The sequence below is a fragment of the Schistocerca gregaria genome, chromosome 4 (genome assembly GCF_023897955.1).
Source record: "Schistocerca gregaria isolate iqSchGreg1 chromosome 4, iqSchGreg1.2, whole genome shotgun sequence".
NCBI lineage: Eukaryota > Metazoa > Arthropoda > Insecta > Orthoptera > Acrididae > Schistocerca > Schistocerca gregaria.
Window position 1 is genome coordinate 654,219,788 of NC_064923.1, and position 19,080 is coordinate 654,238,867.

The 19,080-nt window shown below is 42.2% G+C and overlaps 1 protein-coding gene across 1 annotated transcript in view; it reads right to left on the bottom strand.

The window, feature by feature from the left end:
• LOC126267400 (serine/arginine repetitive matrix protein 1-like) overlaps nucleotides 1-19,080 on the bottom strand; it is a 436,917-nt gene that overhangs the window by 45,358 nt on the left and 372,479 nt on the right. The window contains exon 3 of the mRNA XM_049972608.1: nucleotides 2,278-2,603. Within this exon, the coding sequence (XP_049828565.1) occupies nucleotides 2,278-2,603 (326 nt within the window). The remainder of the gene's footprint in view (nucleotides 1-2,277; nucleotides 2,604-19,080) is intronic.

Here is a 19,080-nt window from a genome sequence, read left to right on the forward strand (position 1 = left end):
TGTCAGGCGGAGTATTTGTCAAAAGCAAATCTTTCATCAGACTTCTTCAGGGTGGTGAGTGAGGAGTCAGACAAGGAGATTACATAAAAACAAAACTAGTCAACAGCTCTAGTAGTAGTGTTCAAATCCTCTGACTAGAAACGAAGGTATATCCATAAATGGAACGTACATCTGGACCTCTTTCGTTTTGCTGCTAACGTTTAGAAGAAATAAACAGAGAAAATTTGAATCTGGACGTGGTAATCAGTTGTAGTGAGACTAACTCAAGTATAAGTGTTTAGTAGTGACGGAAGAGATAAATTAAAAATGAAATAATGGAGTAAACTGACGGTTATTGTATGTAGCGCAGCGAAAAAAGTAAGCAGAGAAGTAATGATGACACTGGATGTCTTGGATTACTTTTTCATGGCTTGGGTTCACAACTGTGTAGAAGTTTTTTTTAGACATTTTCGCCATTGACTGTAGATTGCAATTTCGGCCTTGAGGACATTATCAAGCGGTCCGCTGCAGATGACTGCTTCAGAACACATCAGACTTTAAAAATCCTCCGACATGTACGCATGTCCTGGCACTCTTATCCTTAGCAATTTGATCTTATACAATGGAACTGCAGCATTGTTATCAGGTTCAGATACAACGATGACGCGTGCCTCGGAAAGTTGTTAAACTTTGACATAGCCGCGCGATCTAGGGCGCCTTGCACGGTCCGTGTGGCTCCCCATGTCGAAGGTTTGAGTCCTCCCTCGGGCATGTGTGTGTGTGTGTGTGTGTGTGTGTGTGTGTGTGTGTGTGTGTGTGTGTGTGTGTTTGTTGTCCATAATGTAACTTAGTTGAAGTTAGATTAAGTAGTGTGTAGGCTTAGGGACCGATGACCTCGGCAGTTTGGTCTCATAAGACCTTACCACAAATATCCTTTGACATGTGATGAAGCACATTCGTTTGTAGCGGACCATTTGATAATGGCTCTAAGGCCGAAATTGCATTTCTGAAAATAGTTTCTACAGACAGTGGAGAAAATAATGTCATTTAAAAAAATGGGTGCTTCTGTTAAATTTAATTGGGTTTGGAGAGTCAGCTTCTAATGGGTCTGAAAAGGAAGGTTTACAGTGGATTTTACTATTTATGACTCATGAGAGTCAGATATGAACTTTCAATGGGAAAACATTGCAAAACTTAGGGTTGCCGATAAACACATGCTGAGAATTACTGAAACTGGCAGGAAAACATGTAAATGGATGAGAGAACAAACTGACTACAGTTAAAATGAAAGTTAGGTTGGGAGGGCATGCAGCAGGAACGAATGAAGCAGGAAAGAAGAATGGAAGAAAAAAGGAAACGAATGGAAGAAAAAAAAGAAACGAATAGAAGAAAAAAAAAGAAACGAATAGAAGAAAAAAAGAAACGAATAGAAGAAAAAAAGAAACGAATGGAAGAAAAAAAAGGAGGAAAGAATGGAAGCAAAAAAAGGAGGAAAGAATGGAAGCAAAAAAAAGGAGGAAAGAATGGAAGCAAAAAAAAAAAGAAGGACAGAAGGAAACAATGGAGAAAAGAAGGAAACAATAGAGAAAAGAAGGAAACAATAGAGAAAAGAAGGAAACAATGGAGAAAAGAAGGAAACAATGGAGAAAAGAAGGAAACAATAGAGGACAGAAGGAAACAATAGAGGACAGAAGGAAACAATAGAGGACAGAAGGAAACAATAGAGGACAGAAGGAAAAAATAGAGGACAGAAGGAAACAATGGAGGAAAGAAGGAAACAATGGAGGAAAGAAGGAAACAATGGAGAAAAGAAGGAAACAATGGAGGAAAGAAGGAAACAATGGAGGAAAGAAAGAAACAATGGAGGAAAGAAGGAAACAATGGAGGAAAGAAGAAAAGAACAGAATAAAGAAGGAAAAAATGGAAGAAAGAAAGAAAGAATGGAAGAAAGAAGGAAGGAATGGAAGAAAGAAGGAAAGAATGGAAGAAAGAAGGAAAGAATGGAAGAAAGAAGGAAAGAATGGAAGAAAGAAGGAAAGAATGGAAGAAAGAAGGAAAGAAAGAAAAGAATGGAAGAATGGATGAATGTTTGTATTGACCGATTGATGCTGGATGGATGGACATTTTAATCGATTGATGGTGGACGGATGTATTAAACGAAGAATGCTGGATGGAAAGATTGATGATATGGTTGAATGATGATGGATCGTTTGCATGATGGATCCTATAAAAATGGTGACCCTCATTATTTCTTGTAGATACAGAATGTCTGCAAATGATTGGACTTTTGAGACGTACTTGTTGATGGGCTCTAGTGGGTAGCTGCGGTCCCAGCCGGGTGCGGCGGGCGCCGAGTTGTTCGGCTTGCGGCGCTCGTCGAACATCTGGCGCACGCGGCCGCCGCCGACGGTGCCGTTATTGTTGTTGTTGATGCCGTTGCTGAGGCTGGTGCGTACGCTGTTGTTGTTGGTGGTGGTAAGCGTGCTGAAGGCGGCGGTGCTGAGGCTGGAGCTGAGCGAGGTGGAGCGCGTGACGACGCGGTCCAGGGCGCGCTGCTGCTGGCTCTCGTACAGCTGCAGCAGCTTCTGCTCCTTCTCCTGCAGCTGCCGCTGCTGGATGCGAGCCTGCGAAGAGAGGGCAGGAGTCACTGTAGGTTCACATCCTCGCAAACACACCACGGCTCTAAGAGCTTTATATTTCTTACATTTAAGAGGGATTAGTTGCCGACGACGAGAGAACCAAATATATGATCATCTCACGCCGACACGATTTCCCTACCACTATCAATATAGATGGACACAATTTTAAAAAAAATTGTCCGTTTGGTTTCCAGAAGGGTTTTTTCAACGGAAAATGCTATACAGGGTGTTACAAAAAGGTATGGCCAAACTTTCAGGAAACATAGTATGTACTGTACTTCCTCGATTTACCGCCAGTTGGCCCAATTGAAGGAAGGTAATGTTGACTTCGGTGTTTGTGTTGACATGCGACTCATTGCTCTACAGTACTAGCATCAAGCACATCAGTACGTAGCATCGACAGGTTAGTGTTCATCACGAACGTGGTTTTGCAATCAGTGCAATGTTTACAAATGCGGAGTTGGCAGATGCCCATTTGATGTATGGATTAGCACGGGGCAATAGCCGTGGCGCGGTACGTTTGTATCGAGACAAATTTCCAGAACGAAGGTGTCCCGTCAGGAAGACGTTCGAAGCAATTGATCGGCGTCTTAGGGAGCACGGAACATTCCAGCCTATGACTCGCGACTGGGGAAGACCTAGAACGACCAGGACACCTGCAATTGACGAAGCAATTCTTCGTGCAGTTGACGATAACCCTAATGTCAGCGTCAAAGAAGTTGCTGCTGTACAAGATAACGTTGACCACGTCACTGTATGGAGAGTGCTATGGGAGAACCAGTTGTTTCCGTACCATGTACAGCGTGTGCAGGCACTATCGGCAGTTTATTCGCCTCCACGAGTACACTTCTGCGAATGGTTCATCCAAGAGTGTGTCAATCCTCATTTCAGTGCAAATGTTCTCTTTACGGATGAGGCTTCATTCCAATGTGATCAAATTGTAAATTTTCACAGTCAACATGTGTGGGCTGACGAGAGTCCGCACGCAGTTGTGCAATCATGTCATCAACACAGATTCTCTGTGGACGTTTGGGAAGGCATTGTTGGTGATGTCTTGATTGGGCCTCATGTTCTTCCACCTACGCTCAATGGAGCACGTTATCGTGATTTCTTACGGGGTACTCTACCTGTGCTGTTAGAACGTGTGCCTTTACAAGTACGACACAACATGTGGTTCATGCACGATGTAGCTCCCGCACAGTTCAGTAGAAGTGTTCGCACGCTTCTCAACAACAGATTCGGTGACCGATGGATTGGTAGAGGCGAACCAATTCCATGGCCTCCAAGCTCTCCTTACCTCAACCCTCTCGACTTTCATTTATGGGGGCATTTGAAAGCTCTTGTCTACGCAACCCCGGTACCAAATGTAGAAACTCTTCGTGCTCGTATTGTGGACGGCTGTGATACAATACGCCATTCTCCAGGGCTGCATTAGCGCATCAGGGATTCCATGCGACGGAGGGTGGATGCATGTATCCTCGCTAACGGAGGACATTTTGAACATTTCCTATGACAAAGTGTTTGAAGTCACGCTGCTACGTTATGTTGCTGTGTATTTCCATTCCATGATTAATGTGATTTGAAGAGAAGTTATAAAATGAGCTCTAACATGGAAAGTAAGCGTTTCCAGACACATGTCCACATAACGTATTTTCTTTCTTTGTGTGTGAGGAATGTTTCCTGAAAGTTTGGCCGTACCTTTTGTAACACCCTGTATATACTTTCACTAATGAAATATTAAATGCTCTGAGTAACCGGAAGTCACCCGTTGGGATTTTTTTGTGATCTATCAAAGGCTTTTGATTCTGTAAATCATGGAATACTTCTAGATAAGCTCAAGTACTGTGGTATGAATGGGACAGCGCTCAAATGTTTTAAACCATACCTAACTGGAAGAGTGCAGAAAGTTGAAATAAACAGTTCACGTAATATGCAAAAAACTTGTGATTTCTCAAACTGGGGAACAATCAAGAATGTGGTGCCGCAAGGTTCGGTCTTGGGTCCTCTGCTGTTCTTAATATATATTAATGACTTGCCATTCTATATTCACGAAGATGCAATGCTGGTACTTTTTGCCAATGACACTTATTTAAAGAGATTGAAATCTTCACTGTAGCCTCTTTATATATATATATATATATATTCACTTATGGAATTTGTTATTAGCAATCCGAATTCAAAAGTAATAGCAGTGGACATGGCTACAACACAAGGAGACAGGATGATCTTCACTACTCAAAGTTAAATCTAACATTGGCTCAGAAGGGGGTAAATTATGCTGCCACAAAAGTCTTTGGTCACTTACCTAATAGCATCAAAAGTCTGTCAGATAACAATATAGCATTTAAAAGGAAATTAAAAGAATTTCTGAATGGCAACTCCTTCTACTCATCAGATGAATTTTTGGATATAGTAAGTGGGTAATTTCCCCAACCCCTACAAAAAAATTAAAAATATTGAGTGTCATGTAATATTTTGTGTAATGTAATATCTTGTATAGACACCTATTATTAACCTGACACGTTCCACATCATTACAAAGTGTCGTATCCATTATCTATGGAACAAGTACTAGTCTAACCTAATCTAACGAGTAGGGAAATTTAAGTACCTGGGATCGATTCTATATAATAAAGGCGAGGTTGAGAAAGAGATTCAACAGAGAATAATTAATGCTAATCGTCCCTTCCTTAGTCTCAATAACTTACTCAAGTCACGCTTGGTCTCACAAAACAGCAAAATCAAACTTCACATGGCACTGGTAAAACCGGTTCTGTTATATGGCTGCGAGACATGGACGACGTCACGAACACAAAGAGCGCATTTGCGCATTTGAAATGAAAGTGCTCAGAAAGATCTATGGGCCTACATTCAACAGAGAAAATGGAAGATGAAAAAAGGAGCCAAAAAGAGGACTTGTTTGACTGGGTGTTGTGTGATGTCTTTAGGTTAGTTAGGTTTAAGTAGTTCTAAGTTCTAGGGGACTGATGACCATAGATGTTAAGTCCCATAGTGCTCAGAGCCAAAGAGGACTTGTACCAATGTTTTGGGAAAGCAGACGTTGGTAGGGCCATCAGAGGACGACGACTCCAGTGGTTGGGACATGTCTTAGGAGCTGGAGAATCTATCCCCAGTGAGTGTTCAATCCCAGATGATTGGAAGACGCCAAGGTGGTCGTCTAAGGACTAGGTGGAAAGATAGGGTGATGAGGACGTTGTAGATGCTGCACAAAACATGTCATCCGTTTTCGAATTTATTAGGGGTGGTGGTTCCACTGAAAGTCCTGTCCTCCCCCCCCCCCCCACCCTTCGCCCCACCCTACCACTACTATCACCCCAAGAAACTTACCGAGCGAGGTGGTGTAATGGTTAGCACACTGGACTCCCATTCTGGAGGACGACGACGGTTCGAACCCGCGTCCGCCCATCCAGATTTAGGTTTTCCGTGTTTTCGCTAAACTAATCCAGGCAAATGCCGGGATGGCTCCTTTCAAAGGACAAAGCCGATTGCCTTCCCCATCCTCGACACAATCCGAGTTTGTGCTCCGTCTCTAAGGAGCTCTGTGTCGACGGGACGTTAAACCCAGTGTTCCTTCCTTCATTTTCCCAAGAAACTTTCGCCACTACTAGAACCCGTCGATATGTTGGGTGCAACAAATTAAAATTCTCGAAATAGTTTTACAGTTACATTATTTTCTATTCTTATTTACGTCCGTCTCTTTGCTCCTGGTTTCGGGTAACAGCCCCATTCTGAACAACCCCATAAAATACAGAAACTGTTTCAGCATAAAGACACATAGTTTGGTAAATTATAACAGCGTTATAGGCTATTCATTTATGTAAAATACAAAAGAATTGTTCAAGAGTGGGATTAGAATTTAGGGTGAAAGAATATCAATGGTAAGATCCGGTGATGACGTTGCTATCCTGAATGAAAGTGAAGAAGAATTACGGAATCCGTTGAATCGTACAATGAGTATAGAGTACGGACTAAAATCAAAGAAAGACGAAAGTAGTGAGAAGCAGCAAAATGAGAACAGTGAGAAACTTAACATCAGAACTGGAGATTGCAAACTGGACTAAGTTAAGGAATTCCGCTAACTAGACGGCAAAATAACCCATGAAGGACGGAACAAGGACGTAAAACGCAGACAAGCAGAAACAAAAAGGTGGATTCCTGATCAAGAGAAGTCTGCTCATATCAAACATAGGTCTTAATTTGAGGAAGAAATTTCTGACAGTGTACGTTCGGAGTACAGCGTTGTATGGTAGTGAAACAAGGAGTGCGGGAAAACCGGAATAGGAGAGAATCGAAGCCTTCGAGATGTTATGCTACAGAAGAATGCTGAAAATTAGGGGGACTGATAAGGTGAGGAATGATTAGATTCTCCGGAGAATCGGTGAGGAAAGGACATATGGAAAACACTAACAAGAAGAAGGGACAGAATGGGAGGACATCGGGTAAGAATTTACGGAATAACTTCCATGGTAGTAGAGGGAGCAGTAGAGGGTATAAACCGTAGAGGAAGACAGAATGGAATACAGCCGGCAAATTATTGAGGACGTGGGTTGCAAGTGGTGCTCTGAGACGAAGAGGTTGGCACAGGAGAGGAATTCGTGGCGGGCCCCATCAAACCAGTACGAAGACTGATGGAAAAAACTGCCAAGACGCAATAATTAGGAGATTATGCATTCCAAATAAAACATATGATCAAAATTTGTTGTTCAGAGCAGAATGCTCATGGACATCTGTTTTATACAACTATAAAAATCACGGAATACATCTTATGTCCAAGCTTAACATCTATTACGAGAATGGAATGATGGCATGCTTATGCGGAACCGGCCTGTGAATATTGTTTGAGTAATTGGATCCCGCAGAATGAAGAGAATGAAAATGAACAGAACCAAAATACGTTCTTTATCAGTCACAGACCCACACACAAAAGAATGGAGAAGATAATGGAAAATGAAACAGAATAGTCCTCTGATCATTAACACGTCTGTTCGAAACCGTTAACGGTGTTATTTGTTAGTAATAAATAGCAGCGGGTGTTTGCTTGTTTTTACTTGTAATAATTAACCCATATCTTTACAGAGCCATCGGCTCGTCACAAAATAACACTTAAATTCATGTTCGCTGCTGACGTATTTCTTTTTTGTTTCATGACAGCTTTTCTTGCTGTAACCAGTCCGCATTTTTATTCAGTATTTCTGCACTTGTTTTCTACTGCAGGAGCAAAATCTCACCACATTGCCACAACACGAAAACGATCTCGACTATTTTTTTGCGATTACAGATGCCGAATCAGTCCGTGTGCTGGTGCTGCTGCCGCCGGTGCTCGTGACCTATATCGAGTAGTTTGGTTTGTCTCTCCTTCCGTCCCACACCTGAGACCTGCGCCAATAGGCTTCTCGCAACCGTAACGGGTTTGGCCGCAGACGGAGCAGGCCGCGTGGGCAAGACGAGGACGTGGGACGGAGGCATCACCTTGAATCGACGGCTCCCCGAACTGGGGAGTCCGAAGCGCTCCTGGAACGCCCGTCTATATTGCTTTATTGCTGTCAGGGGGTCTCGCAGCCACGAATCGCTTCGCAAAACTGTGACCCACTTTCTATGTAGGGCAAGACCCGACGTACAAATTCTAAATAAAACTCCGGACTGGCCGAATGGTGGTCGGCTGTTTCTCTTACGATTAAACGAAGCTTCAAGTCACGAAAGAAACTGATTCATTAGCATCCATTAGCAAGTCAAAACTCAACGAAGAGACCTCCAAAATTAGATTATTTATTTATTTACTACTATTTGTGAGACGCTCTTCAGTTACGTCGAGACAATTTCCGTCTTATGTCAGGAAGATTTTTTAACGTTTTCTTTCCATAAAGAACAAGATCAGAGACAGTACACCTATCATATTCGTTTAGGAAGGAATTCGGAAATGACACTGCACAGAGCTATTCTAGCATTTGATTCTACTATATGCGCCAAATTGTCTTATAATCAACAGTCTGTAGGTCACTGAAAACTATCTGAAAAAGGACAATTTTCATCGTAACACAGGTTAATGTTTCTTCCATTTTGATTCACATATGGACTGGGAGAAGGTGACTGCTTGTATGAATCTATGCTACTTGCTATTATACTTATTTTGTGTTCTACATAGGGCATACATGTAAGAGACTTAGTAACATACGTAAATTTAATTCAGACAACCGTTTTAGGAGTTCTCTGTGTGAACTTTCTCGAGATAAGGACGATGTTCTTAAAGTGTCCGCCGGTTCGAATTTCCCACAACCTTTCGCTGCATGTTCTCGAGTCAAATCTGTCTAGCCATTTGTACCACCCATCTTCGTACACACATTACGTTCACCCTTATTACAAGGTGATATATATATCGTGTATCCCCTAACTGCAGTCTAGGAAAACTTGTGCAAGAGTTTTGGAAGCACTCGCTCGTGCAAAACTGCAGTTTCTCAGTATTCTACCAATGGGTCCAAGTCTTTACCTACACCCAAGCCTTCCTGAACGTTCCACCGCCCTCGGCCTCATGTATTTTTACTCTCAAGTACATGTCAAACATGTGTGATAGCAGTTGTAAATCTTGTTGCAGAAGCTGGTATATCAATCTACAATCTGAATAAGCAACTGTGCAGTGCATGCCGAAGGGTATTTTGTACCACTGTAAATCATTCCGTTTCTAGTTGCACAAACAAATGAAGAAACGTAAAAACAATCGCATGTGTGCCTTTGTGCAAGTCCTAATCCGCCTTGTTTGTTCATCGCAATTCTTAAGCGAAACGAAGTCTGGAGCAAATAATATCTTTCAGCAGTCTGTCGGAAACTTTGGTACTCTAAACTTCAATAGTGTTTCGTGAAAAGATTATCTTTTGCCCTCTCTGTTCCCATCCAAGCTCAAGATGAATTTCCGTAACACTTTTTACCAGTTCAACCAACTGGTAACAAATCTAACTGTTGATTTTCTTCGATTTACTCCTTCACTCCGACCTAGTGGCGATCCAAACTATAGTGTAGCGCTCAGTACTGGGCCGCACAAAGATTCTGTACGCCGTCTTTTTTTTTAGTGTTATTTTTATAAGCGAACAGGTACGGTTCTACCACACTTTGCTGGGGCTCCCTTCGCGTTACATTTTTACGTATCGCGAAATACACATCTTTAAATTTGTATTGATTACCACCTATTCGAAAATCTTGCACCAAGCCGATACTGCCACAAGCTATAATGCATGCAATGTGGTATAGTGATTAGGGCAACGCCACCTAGTTGGTGTTGGTTAGAGGCGCTAGCTTACGTGTGTGGGCCTCCAGTTCAAATCCGATCACCAACAATTGTTTGTTATTTATCATTAATTATTAATTATTTCTGGAAGATTCTTGAAATATCTTATGTTTGCAATGTTTATACGAGGGTTGCCCTGAAAGTAATCCATTGCATTATTTTTCTCAGCCGAAAACAATGCTACGTATGTATTATTTGAAGTCTCCTGAGTGAGCGCGCCAAGTTTCCATCAATTCCAACAGATAGCGTAGCTGCAAGACAGTTTCAAAATGGCTACTGTAGGTGATGTACGCCACAAGCAACGACCCGTCATTGAATTTCCAATTGCAGAGAAAGAAACTGTGGGGAACATTCACGAACGCTTGTGCAAGGTCTATGGAGCATCTGATGTCGACAGAAGTACAGTTAGTCGATGGGCACGGAGGGTGAACTCATCAGAAGACGGTTCAGCGAAGCTCCACGATTTTCAGCCATCGTGGAGACCATCCAAGGCTGTCACACATGACATGTTGCAGCGAGCTGTTGATGTCACTCGCGAGGACAGACCCATTACGGCTCGGTTGTTGGCGCTGCATCTGTCAATCAGCAAAGGAAATGTGGATGTAGTTATCCGCACTCTTGAGTATTCAAAAGCGTGTGCAAGATGGATCCCGCGGTGTCTAACGGTGGACCACAAATCGCACAGAAAAAGCATTTGTCTTGATTTGTTGCAACGTTTTGAAGTTGAGGGGGAGGGGCCGTCTCGTGCCAGATTGTGACAGGTGATGAAACCTAGATACACCAGTTTGAACCCGAAACAAAAGACAGTCGATGAAATGGCGCCATTCCCACTCCCCACAGAAGAAAAAATTCAAAGCAACTGCTTTCGCCTGCAAGGTCATGATCACCATGTTCTGGGACTGTGATGGTGTGATTCTCATTGATGTGATGCCAAGAGGCGGTACCATTAATTCAGAAGCACATGTCAACACATTAACAAAACTCAAGACGCGCTTCCGGCGACTTCGGCGCCACAGCAACCCAGGAGATGTTTTGCTGCAACACGATAACGCTCGGACCCACGCAAGTGTGAGGACTGCTGAACACGTCGCAAAACAGGGTTGGACAACGCTACTCCATACACCCTACAGCCCCGACATAGCCCTCTCGGACTTCCACTTGTTTGGGCGACTGAATGACACCATTCGTGGAAGGCATTTTAAGTACGAGGAGGAGGTGATTCACACAGTGAAGCACTGGCTCCGCCACCAGGGGAAGGATTGCTACCGACAGGGCATACACGCTCTTGTTTCGCGCTGGAGGAAGGCCATAGAACGGGATGGAGACTACGTGGAAAAATAGAGTGTGTAGATAAAACATCATTCCTTCATGTGTGTAGTTCGAATTGTGTTTAATGAAGAATTGTTGAAGAAAAAACTGCGATGTATTACTTTCCGGGTAACAGCATTCTGGAATACCCGATGTTTCTATAAATGGCTTCACCCTCCGTGCAGGAGGTCCGTTCTGTTCTGGACGCACGTTGGTGTCAATGATAAACGTTCTGTTCAGTTCTAAGTGTTTTATTTCATTGAACGACCCTGTCTTCGAATCTGGACTTTAGTGTGGTTCCGACGTGAGAATGTTCTATCACGATGTGATTCGACATCACTGTAATTTTTTAGCGGATAGTACTGACTTCTAGATAACTATCCCACGGTCGGAAACCCTTGAAATTGCAACTAATATATGCCCATACCATTAAATACTGAGAATGGTTAGGAATCATGAGACTTTTATTGAAAGTAGTAGTTAAGCTCTATAGGTCAGAAACAGTTAGAGCCATAGCTGCGAGGAAGTCACTTACAGTATTTGAAGAAACACATCATTAGACTTTTCATTTGCTGCATTTTACAATGGTTCACAGTTTATTGCGCAAAGTGTTCAAAGCCTGAATACAATCTGCACCTCGTCGCCGCAATGAGTTTACTTTTCCATTCTCTAGGTAGAGCGAGCTTTTCGAATAACTACCTACGGAAGAGTCACTAAAGTTTCAATCAAATGGCGGGCAAGCTGGCAGTGTGGCGTAGTCTATGGATTTCATCCACAGTAACAATTACTTCACAGATAAAAGTCCACAACGATGCGGATATCTGAGGGTATATCTACATATATCAGCAAAAGAAGCTCATTGCTTTGTGGTTGAAAGTTAAATGTCAATATTAAGATTTTCATGTGTTTAGATTATGTACGATCGAGAATAGGCATTGTTTTAAATCATTGTTATTACCCATTCGTGGTCGAGTGTGCCACTTTCTTGGCAGGAATGCACTGTGCCCTGGCAAGGACAGAGTTGTAGCTGATATCTGAAAGTACTAAAGATGGCCTGCCAGTCTTTTTTCTTTCCCACACAGTCACACATACATCCTATTTGGAATCCATTAACAGTTGTTACCTTACGTAATTTCCGAGCACTGCCACGAAGCAGCATGAAGGCTAACCTGGAATATTCTACTATTTGGACCCTCCCCTCCGTGATCTGACTCAAGTTTATGTTTCACATGCTACATAAATAATGTAGAGCAGAAAATCACTGAATCAACATTTTCTTTCAAACATATTTCTAAGTTCACACCGCAAATCTTATTATACTAAATAGTTTAGAACGTTAACGTGATTTAATATTCTGTTGAATTATTGTTAATTTCATGAACATGTGACACCTTTTAACGACGTCAAAAGGCTTCCCATTGTTTTGGAAATGCTCCGCAAATAAAGTCACAAACTCAGTTTCAGGATTACGGACAGGAGACAGTAACTTACGTGACGTACCCAGAATATGAGAGGCCGTGTTGGCGTCTCTCCCGTCTTCTTCAGTTGAGTTCCCATGTAACGTATTCAGAACATCTGAGAAGCTGGTAATAAGTCGAAATCGATAACTGTACTATTTGTATGACCTGAGGTAGAAATATATAACTATAAAAATTAAAAGACGGTTTCCCTACGGCAGAGTGCTAAGTCCATGGTAGTGTCAAAGTAATTTCAGATGTGATAATCACCATCCCTTCACCTCTCCCATGCAGTTCTATTGACTGTGCAATCCTAAGAGAAAGCATAGTTCAAAGTTGTCTGCTTTGAGAGTAGATCAGATGGATGACACGGATCGTCAGCCAGCTATTCTTCAGGACGCACTGTAGGTAATGGCAACAAATTACCATGTCCCTCACTGTTTAGACGCCAGAAAGATAGATGTGTTCCCTAGAGAAGGTGTAACTTGAATTGGTAATGATTGTGTACGATGGTCACGCATAATCTGAGCCTCCTCTCCCACCTTCCTACAAAAGAAAGGCAGCACCATTTCGAAATGTATGCAGCTCATTAACATGCTGATACTTTTAGCGGTGTCCCGTACGTTGCCAAGCCCTTTTTCTGAGTGTGTCTAGCATAAGAGATATTCGTACTCACCTGCGAACTCCCCATTACATTATTAGTCCAAACCCCCGACTTGAGTGTTTGATGGTCTTTCTTCTGCTCTTTACTAATGGCACAGGTCGCGAAGGACAACTGGACACCACGCAGCCGACTCCCTACAGTTCGTGCAGATAAACAGACAACACCGGTTGCCCTCGACGGTCATCTCAACTAGCTAACAGTCGAAGCTGGTCTCCTCTGCACTGTTACAGGGATACCTCGTTCTTGGCGTGGCGTTTCACCCTCGGTCGACCTCTCCTCGTATGGTCTGGCACATCAGTGTTCTCACTATACCTTTACCATGCCCTCTGCACTGCTTTTTGGGTCACCCCAAGGATGGATAATGTTGCTCCAAGGTACGTCCGCCTGAATCAATGCCACAGTTCTGGTCAAATAAAGTAATACGTATTGCGTATTAAACCTAAACACTAACTCTTAAGTCTTACAGCACTCTATGCATTAATGTCAGATCAGCATGTGATATTGTTATAGATGAGTCGCCATCCCCTCCCCCTCTCTTACTGTGTCACCTCCTGTACCGTAAACAAGGAGTTACGTCACTTGTTTATAACCACCACCACTACCACCACCACCACCACTTACTATTTCCTTCTCCTCCTCCTCCTCCTCCTCCTCCTCCTAAACGCCTAATGACGCAACACGCCTAATCACGCAACATTACAAAAAATTCTTTGTGCTTAATTTGTAGGGTATAATGGCTTCTTTTACAAAACAGCGGTTTCTCATTTGTTACCTGTGAGAAACTTTCAACATTTTCTGAACTTCAGTTACATTACACGACTCAATAATTCCGTCAACCAGTTTCAAAAGGTTATTTCTCTGAAAGTTGATTTGAGTCTTAAAATTTACATCAAATAGTGATGAGTACAAACATTTGCAACAAATTATACATTCTTCGATGTATTGCTCAGATTTCCGGGATATGGAACAACTGTGTTTTATCTGGAATGTATTATGTCCCGTCCAAGAGGGCAACTGTAAGATATTGAGGTCACCGTGTGCTGCTTTGAATACCAATACGCCACTTAAATGATCGCTACCATCTGAGGACGCTTCCCTAAGTCTTAAATTGACGATGCAACGAGCTGACCTTTCCCTGAGATCAGCTGTGGTTGTCAATGTGTGTGTACTGAATTACTCTACGTGTTCTACGGGCACAGTACTAAATGCGACTTGTCTAATGTCAGATGACAATCAGAAGGTAATGCAGCAAGTATGGGTACATCCTGTCTACATCAGAGACATGATTTCTGATAGCGAAGGTCGACGGAGTGACAAGAGGTACATGTCTCCTAGTCCACCGTTAGTGATTCTATTGTGAAGTGTAGATAACAAAAAAACGGTTCAAATGGCTATTAGCACCATGGGACTTAACTTCTGAGGTCATCAGTCCCCTAGAACTTAGAACTACTTAAACCTAACTAACCTAAGGACATCACACACATCCATGCCCGAGGCAGGTTTCGAACCTGCGACCTTAGCGGGAGATAACAAGAAAGAAGGAAACCGAGCAATGACTTGGACAGGACTAACAAATTAACAGATAAAACCGCTGGGCTCTAAACTCTACTCCACCTCTATGAACCAATCATCGATGTACATTCTTCTCAAGTGTAGTAACCTTTGCAGAGAAGTCAGTAAGGGGCCGGTAGCTCGACAGGCGATGCTGTTGTCGCCATGTTGGTGCTGCCACCGAAGGAATGTACGAAGTCCTTTAGTGCTACGAACAACGATATGATTCATTTGTAGAAGTTATTGTGGAGAGACGAGTCGTCATACATAACGCGGCAGCAGGCGCTTGTACACAAGTGGTGACAGGAGGGAGCGGTGCTATGAGGTCATGATCTCCTCCCCATAAAAAAGGGCACTGTATGAACAACTATGTAAACAAGTTCTTACGATTATATTTTAACATTTTATATATTTAATTGTTACTTACATCAAAATCTTAGACATCTCTGCCACGTTAAATGTGTGGAGACGACACAGAGAAAAACTGGTACGCAGTGAGATCGGTCTACTCTACGGCGTGGAAGCTGCAGCGGTTCTTTAATCTGTTCCGTGCCTCTTCACGCAGCACGGTCGCCAAGGCTCGGGGGATTATCATTTCTTGGGAGAAAGGAGAAAAACGCTGTCAGCACCCTCGCCCCCCTCCTGAACCCTTCATCAGAACAGATTAAAACAAATGTTTCCTTCTCTTTTCCTCAATGTTGCTCCTTCAGTACTTTTATCCGCAAGTAACTTACTGCGCGAGATTGCAGTGTTGCAGTTTAAGGCTTCATTTTCCGCTGATCTTATGTGTTGCAACATAACTATGTTTTATTATTATTCATTGGCCTAGACTCCCCCACAAAAGAATTTAAAAGCTATATCATTCGATAAATAGTGAAAACCTCTTTTTAACGCCCTGCGAAAGAGTGATAATGAATACCCCTCGAGATTTCATCAGCGTGACAAAATCGCAAATTTATTTTGTTTTGACCTCAAGTTAAGTAGCCGAAAAATTCCCGATGCTTACATTTGATTGAGTTTTTCGATTCATAGCGCTTGCAACGCCTTTACACTACGCAAATCATTATTAAGTGGACGACAGAGGGTAATTTTTATTTTACTGTATGCTAAAGTTTCTTGCTGTGGGAAGAATGATCCCACGCACGTTTCTTTCCGAGTGGCGATTTTCTTTATTTTGCCTTAATGATATTTGCTTAAGTCATACATATGTACTAGTTTTAAGGATATTCGCAGATACCGCCATGAAAAATGATTCTTGAAATTTTCTAATGTACACCTGTTTTCTAATGCCATTTCTGTTACGCTCTCGTCAGCTAAACAAGCCTCTGATTATTCGCACCACCTATTGTAGTACACTCTATACCTTTAGTGAGTCTGATCTGATAAATATTCTGATAAAGATATCCCATGCCTCAGCAATAGCCCAGGGTGGACTGAGACAGTGTTTACATAGCGATGTCTTGTAGAGTAGAGAGCTGCATTAATCGAGTATTAGTAATAGTTAACTTTACCTAAGAATGGGTCTATGTGGTGATGATAAATCCACTCCATGTCATCAGACACTTTCATTTCCAGATATTTGACATTATTGACTATGATTGTGGGCGATTCGTTTAGTCAAAGGTTACTACACTTTTACATTTTGTGCAATGCAAATTTCACATGTTGTAAAGTGACAGAATAAATGAAGGTCAGTTTCGCATCTTACATAAGAACTTTGTACATCGCAACGGGAAGGTGAATATGACACCTAACTTAATTTGTCGGTAATGAGCAAATTTACCTATCAGTATTTAATGCAGAAAGGGATGACATAACACTCAATCAACGGTATTAACACACCGATCCAATACAATTCATGCCTATGAGCCGAAGGTGAACAAACAACGAGAGGAAACATTTTGATTTGGAAGCAAGGGTGAGCTTAGGCGAATGCTGCACCACAGGGGGTACCACGGAAACCACTCAAGGGGCGTCCCAGGCAGGAGTCAATGACCGACGGACCAGGTGACTCAGATGGGAGAGATAGTAACAGGCCGGGCCACCAGGCAGAGGACAGAAAAATCTTAAGAAAACTGCGTTTCAGAATTACAAATGGATACCAACGAAACCAGTGACGCATTCAATCACATGGACTGTGAGTGGTACACACGTGATAGACACATGTAACTTTTTAGGTGTCTGCAGCAGGCTCAAAACGTCCGATTGGCGGAAACGCACTGGAAAGGAGTAAAGTGCCAAGATTTCGAGGCAGTTTAATGGTAGTACCCTTGCAATTGGTAGAGAGTGTTTCCATAAAATAAGAGGAATGCTCCTATTGGTCAAAAAATCCGTGATGTGGAGAACGAAAGAACCCAGGTGGGGAGACAGTTCGGCTCTGAGAAAAAGATAGAAATCTTCAGGGTCTCTTCTCTGAACGGGCGTCTAGTGCAGAATGGGACGCATAACGCTCAGTATGACACAGAGGAGAAATTTGTGTGAACACTGCATTCGCAGCAACTGACATCCAGCTAGAAATTAGCTGTAGCATCGTTGAGCTCCAACTGTGGAGAAACGAACCAGCCAGTTAGTTAATTGTTCTTGAGAGAACTGAGAGGGCATTACAATATGCACGCTGCTCCAGCCATGCGCGTGTGTATCGCCATAGTCTGACACTGGGGATGAGTTCATGTTTTCTCGCATATCGAGAAACATAGCGAGTGTTTCTGCTGGAAAATTCAGAGAAGGTTTTATTAGTTTTATAGAAATTTCAGAGGGTGAGAGGAACCAGACAGACGACAGCTCGTCGCAGCAAAGGTAAATACCGCGTGCAGAAGCGTAAGCTTGTTGACTCACCAGCTTACGTTTACTGTAGACTCGAGCGACCTTGGGTAATCTTTTGCTCAACTGGCCACAAAACTAACCATCCTCTGCTCCTAGATTTGATTGTCATTCTAAAAATAGTGTAAAACTTTGAACCGGAATCTGATGATTTATCGTAGTACTGGCCAACATCATAATGTAATCGTAAGAATAATTTTGTAATTAGGGAGTGAGGGGAGGGGGTAGTGATGCGCGACAAGATACGTAGATATGCAGCCTGAATATGATGGCGCAGTTTCCAAATTCCTACTCTCACTTTATTGTAGGAACTAATACAGTCGTGAGTGGACTTGATGTTTCTTGGTTTAAATTTTATGATGGCAACAAAAGGAATGGTTATCCTCTGCCAGGCACTTAAGCGTGTTTACAGAATATCCATGTAGATTCAGATAGATTACTGCAACTGAACGTTCAAATAATTTCTCAGTGTTATGGAAAAGTTAGAGAGATTAATAATCAAAGGACCCAGTAGAAAATCGCGTCCCTAATTACATATAATTATACATTTAACCAATACTTTAGCAATTATAACGTCATTTTTACTCACTACAAAAGTATAGGCAGGGAACTTCGCAAAACCAATGGTAATTACTAAACAACTCCAAGTAAGGATTACCAAACCGAAGCAATAGTAAGAAACTAGTGGTTTGGCAATGGGTAATTAGTGAAGGCTACAACTACATTTCTTGTAGCACTGGTTTAGTCTGACATTTTAAGAAAGCTATGCGTGTTTTCCAAAAGCAGTGACAAACATGTTTGCGATGAGTATCGAATCTTTACGCCGATATTTGGGCAGTATATTAAGATACAAAACATTTATACTTACATTTGAAGCAACAAAAAAATAATCCACTTTAATAGCAAGAAAGCTTCCGTAATGAAGATTTTTTTTTATTGCCTTGCTCGCATGTATGTACACTGGATTACTAGATCGACAGGACGAAGCTGCCATATTCAGATTCACAGTGTATACGTTACGAAAACAAGCTGTGCGATAAACCGCACGTTTGGTTTCGTACCATCTTAGCGGACTCATAATAAAAATAACGGACTCATAATAAAAAGAGAACAACATTAAAAAAATATAGCTGTGTCTTCATAGCAAGGCAGAGTCATACAACTGTGGATCATCTGGATGTGCCGCATTTGTCTGTGTTGGCTGCAGGCTAAATTCTCAGAATAGTCTTCAGTGGCTCCTGTAGCAAAATATTATCGAACTATGAAATGGAACGAGCATGTGAGGACTGTAGTAGGGAAGGTGAATGGTCGAATTCTTTTTACCGGGAGAATTATAGGAAAGTGTGGTAGAGAAGGCCTCATACAG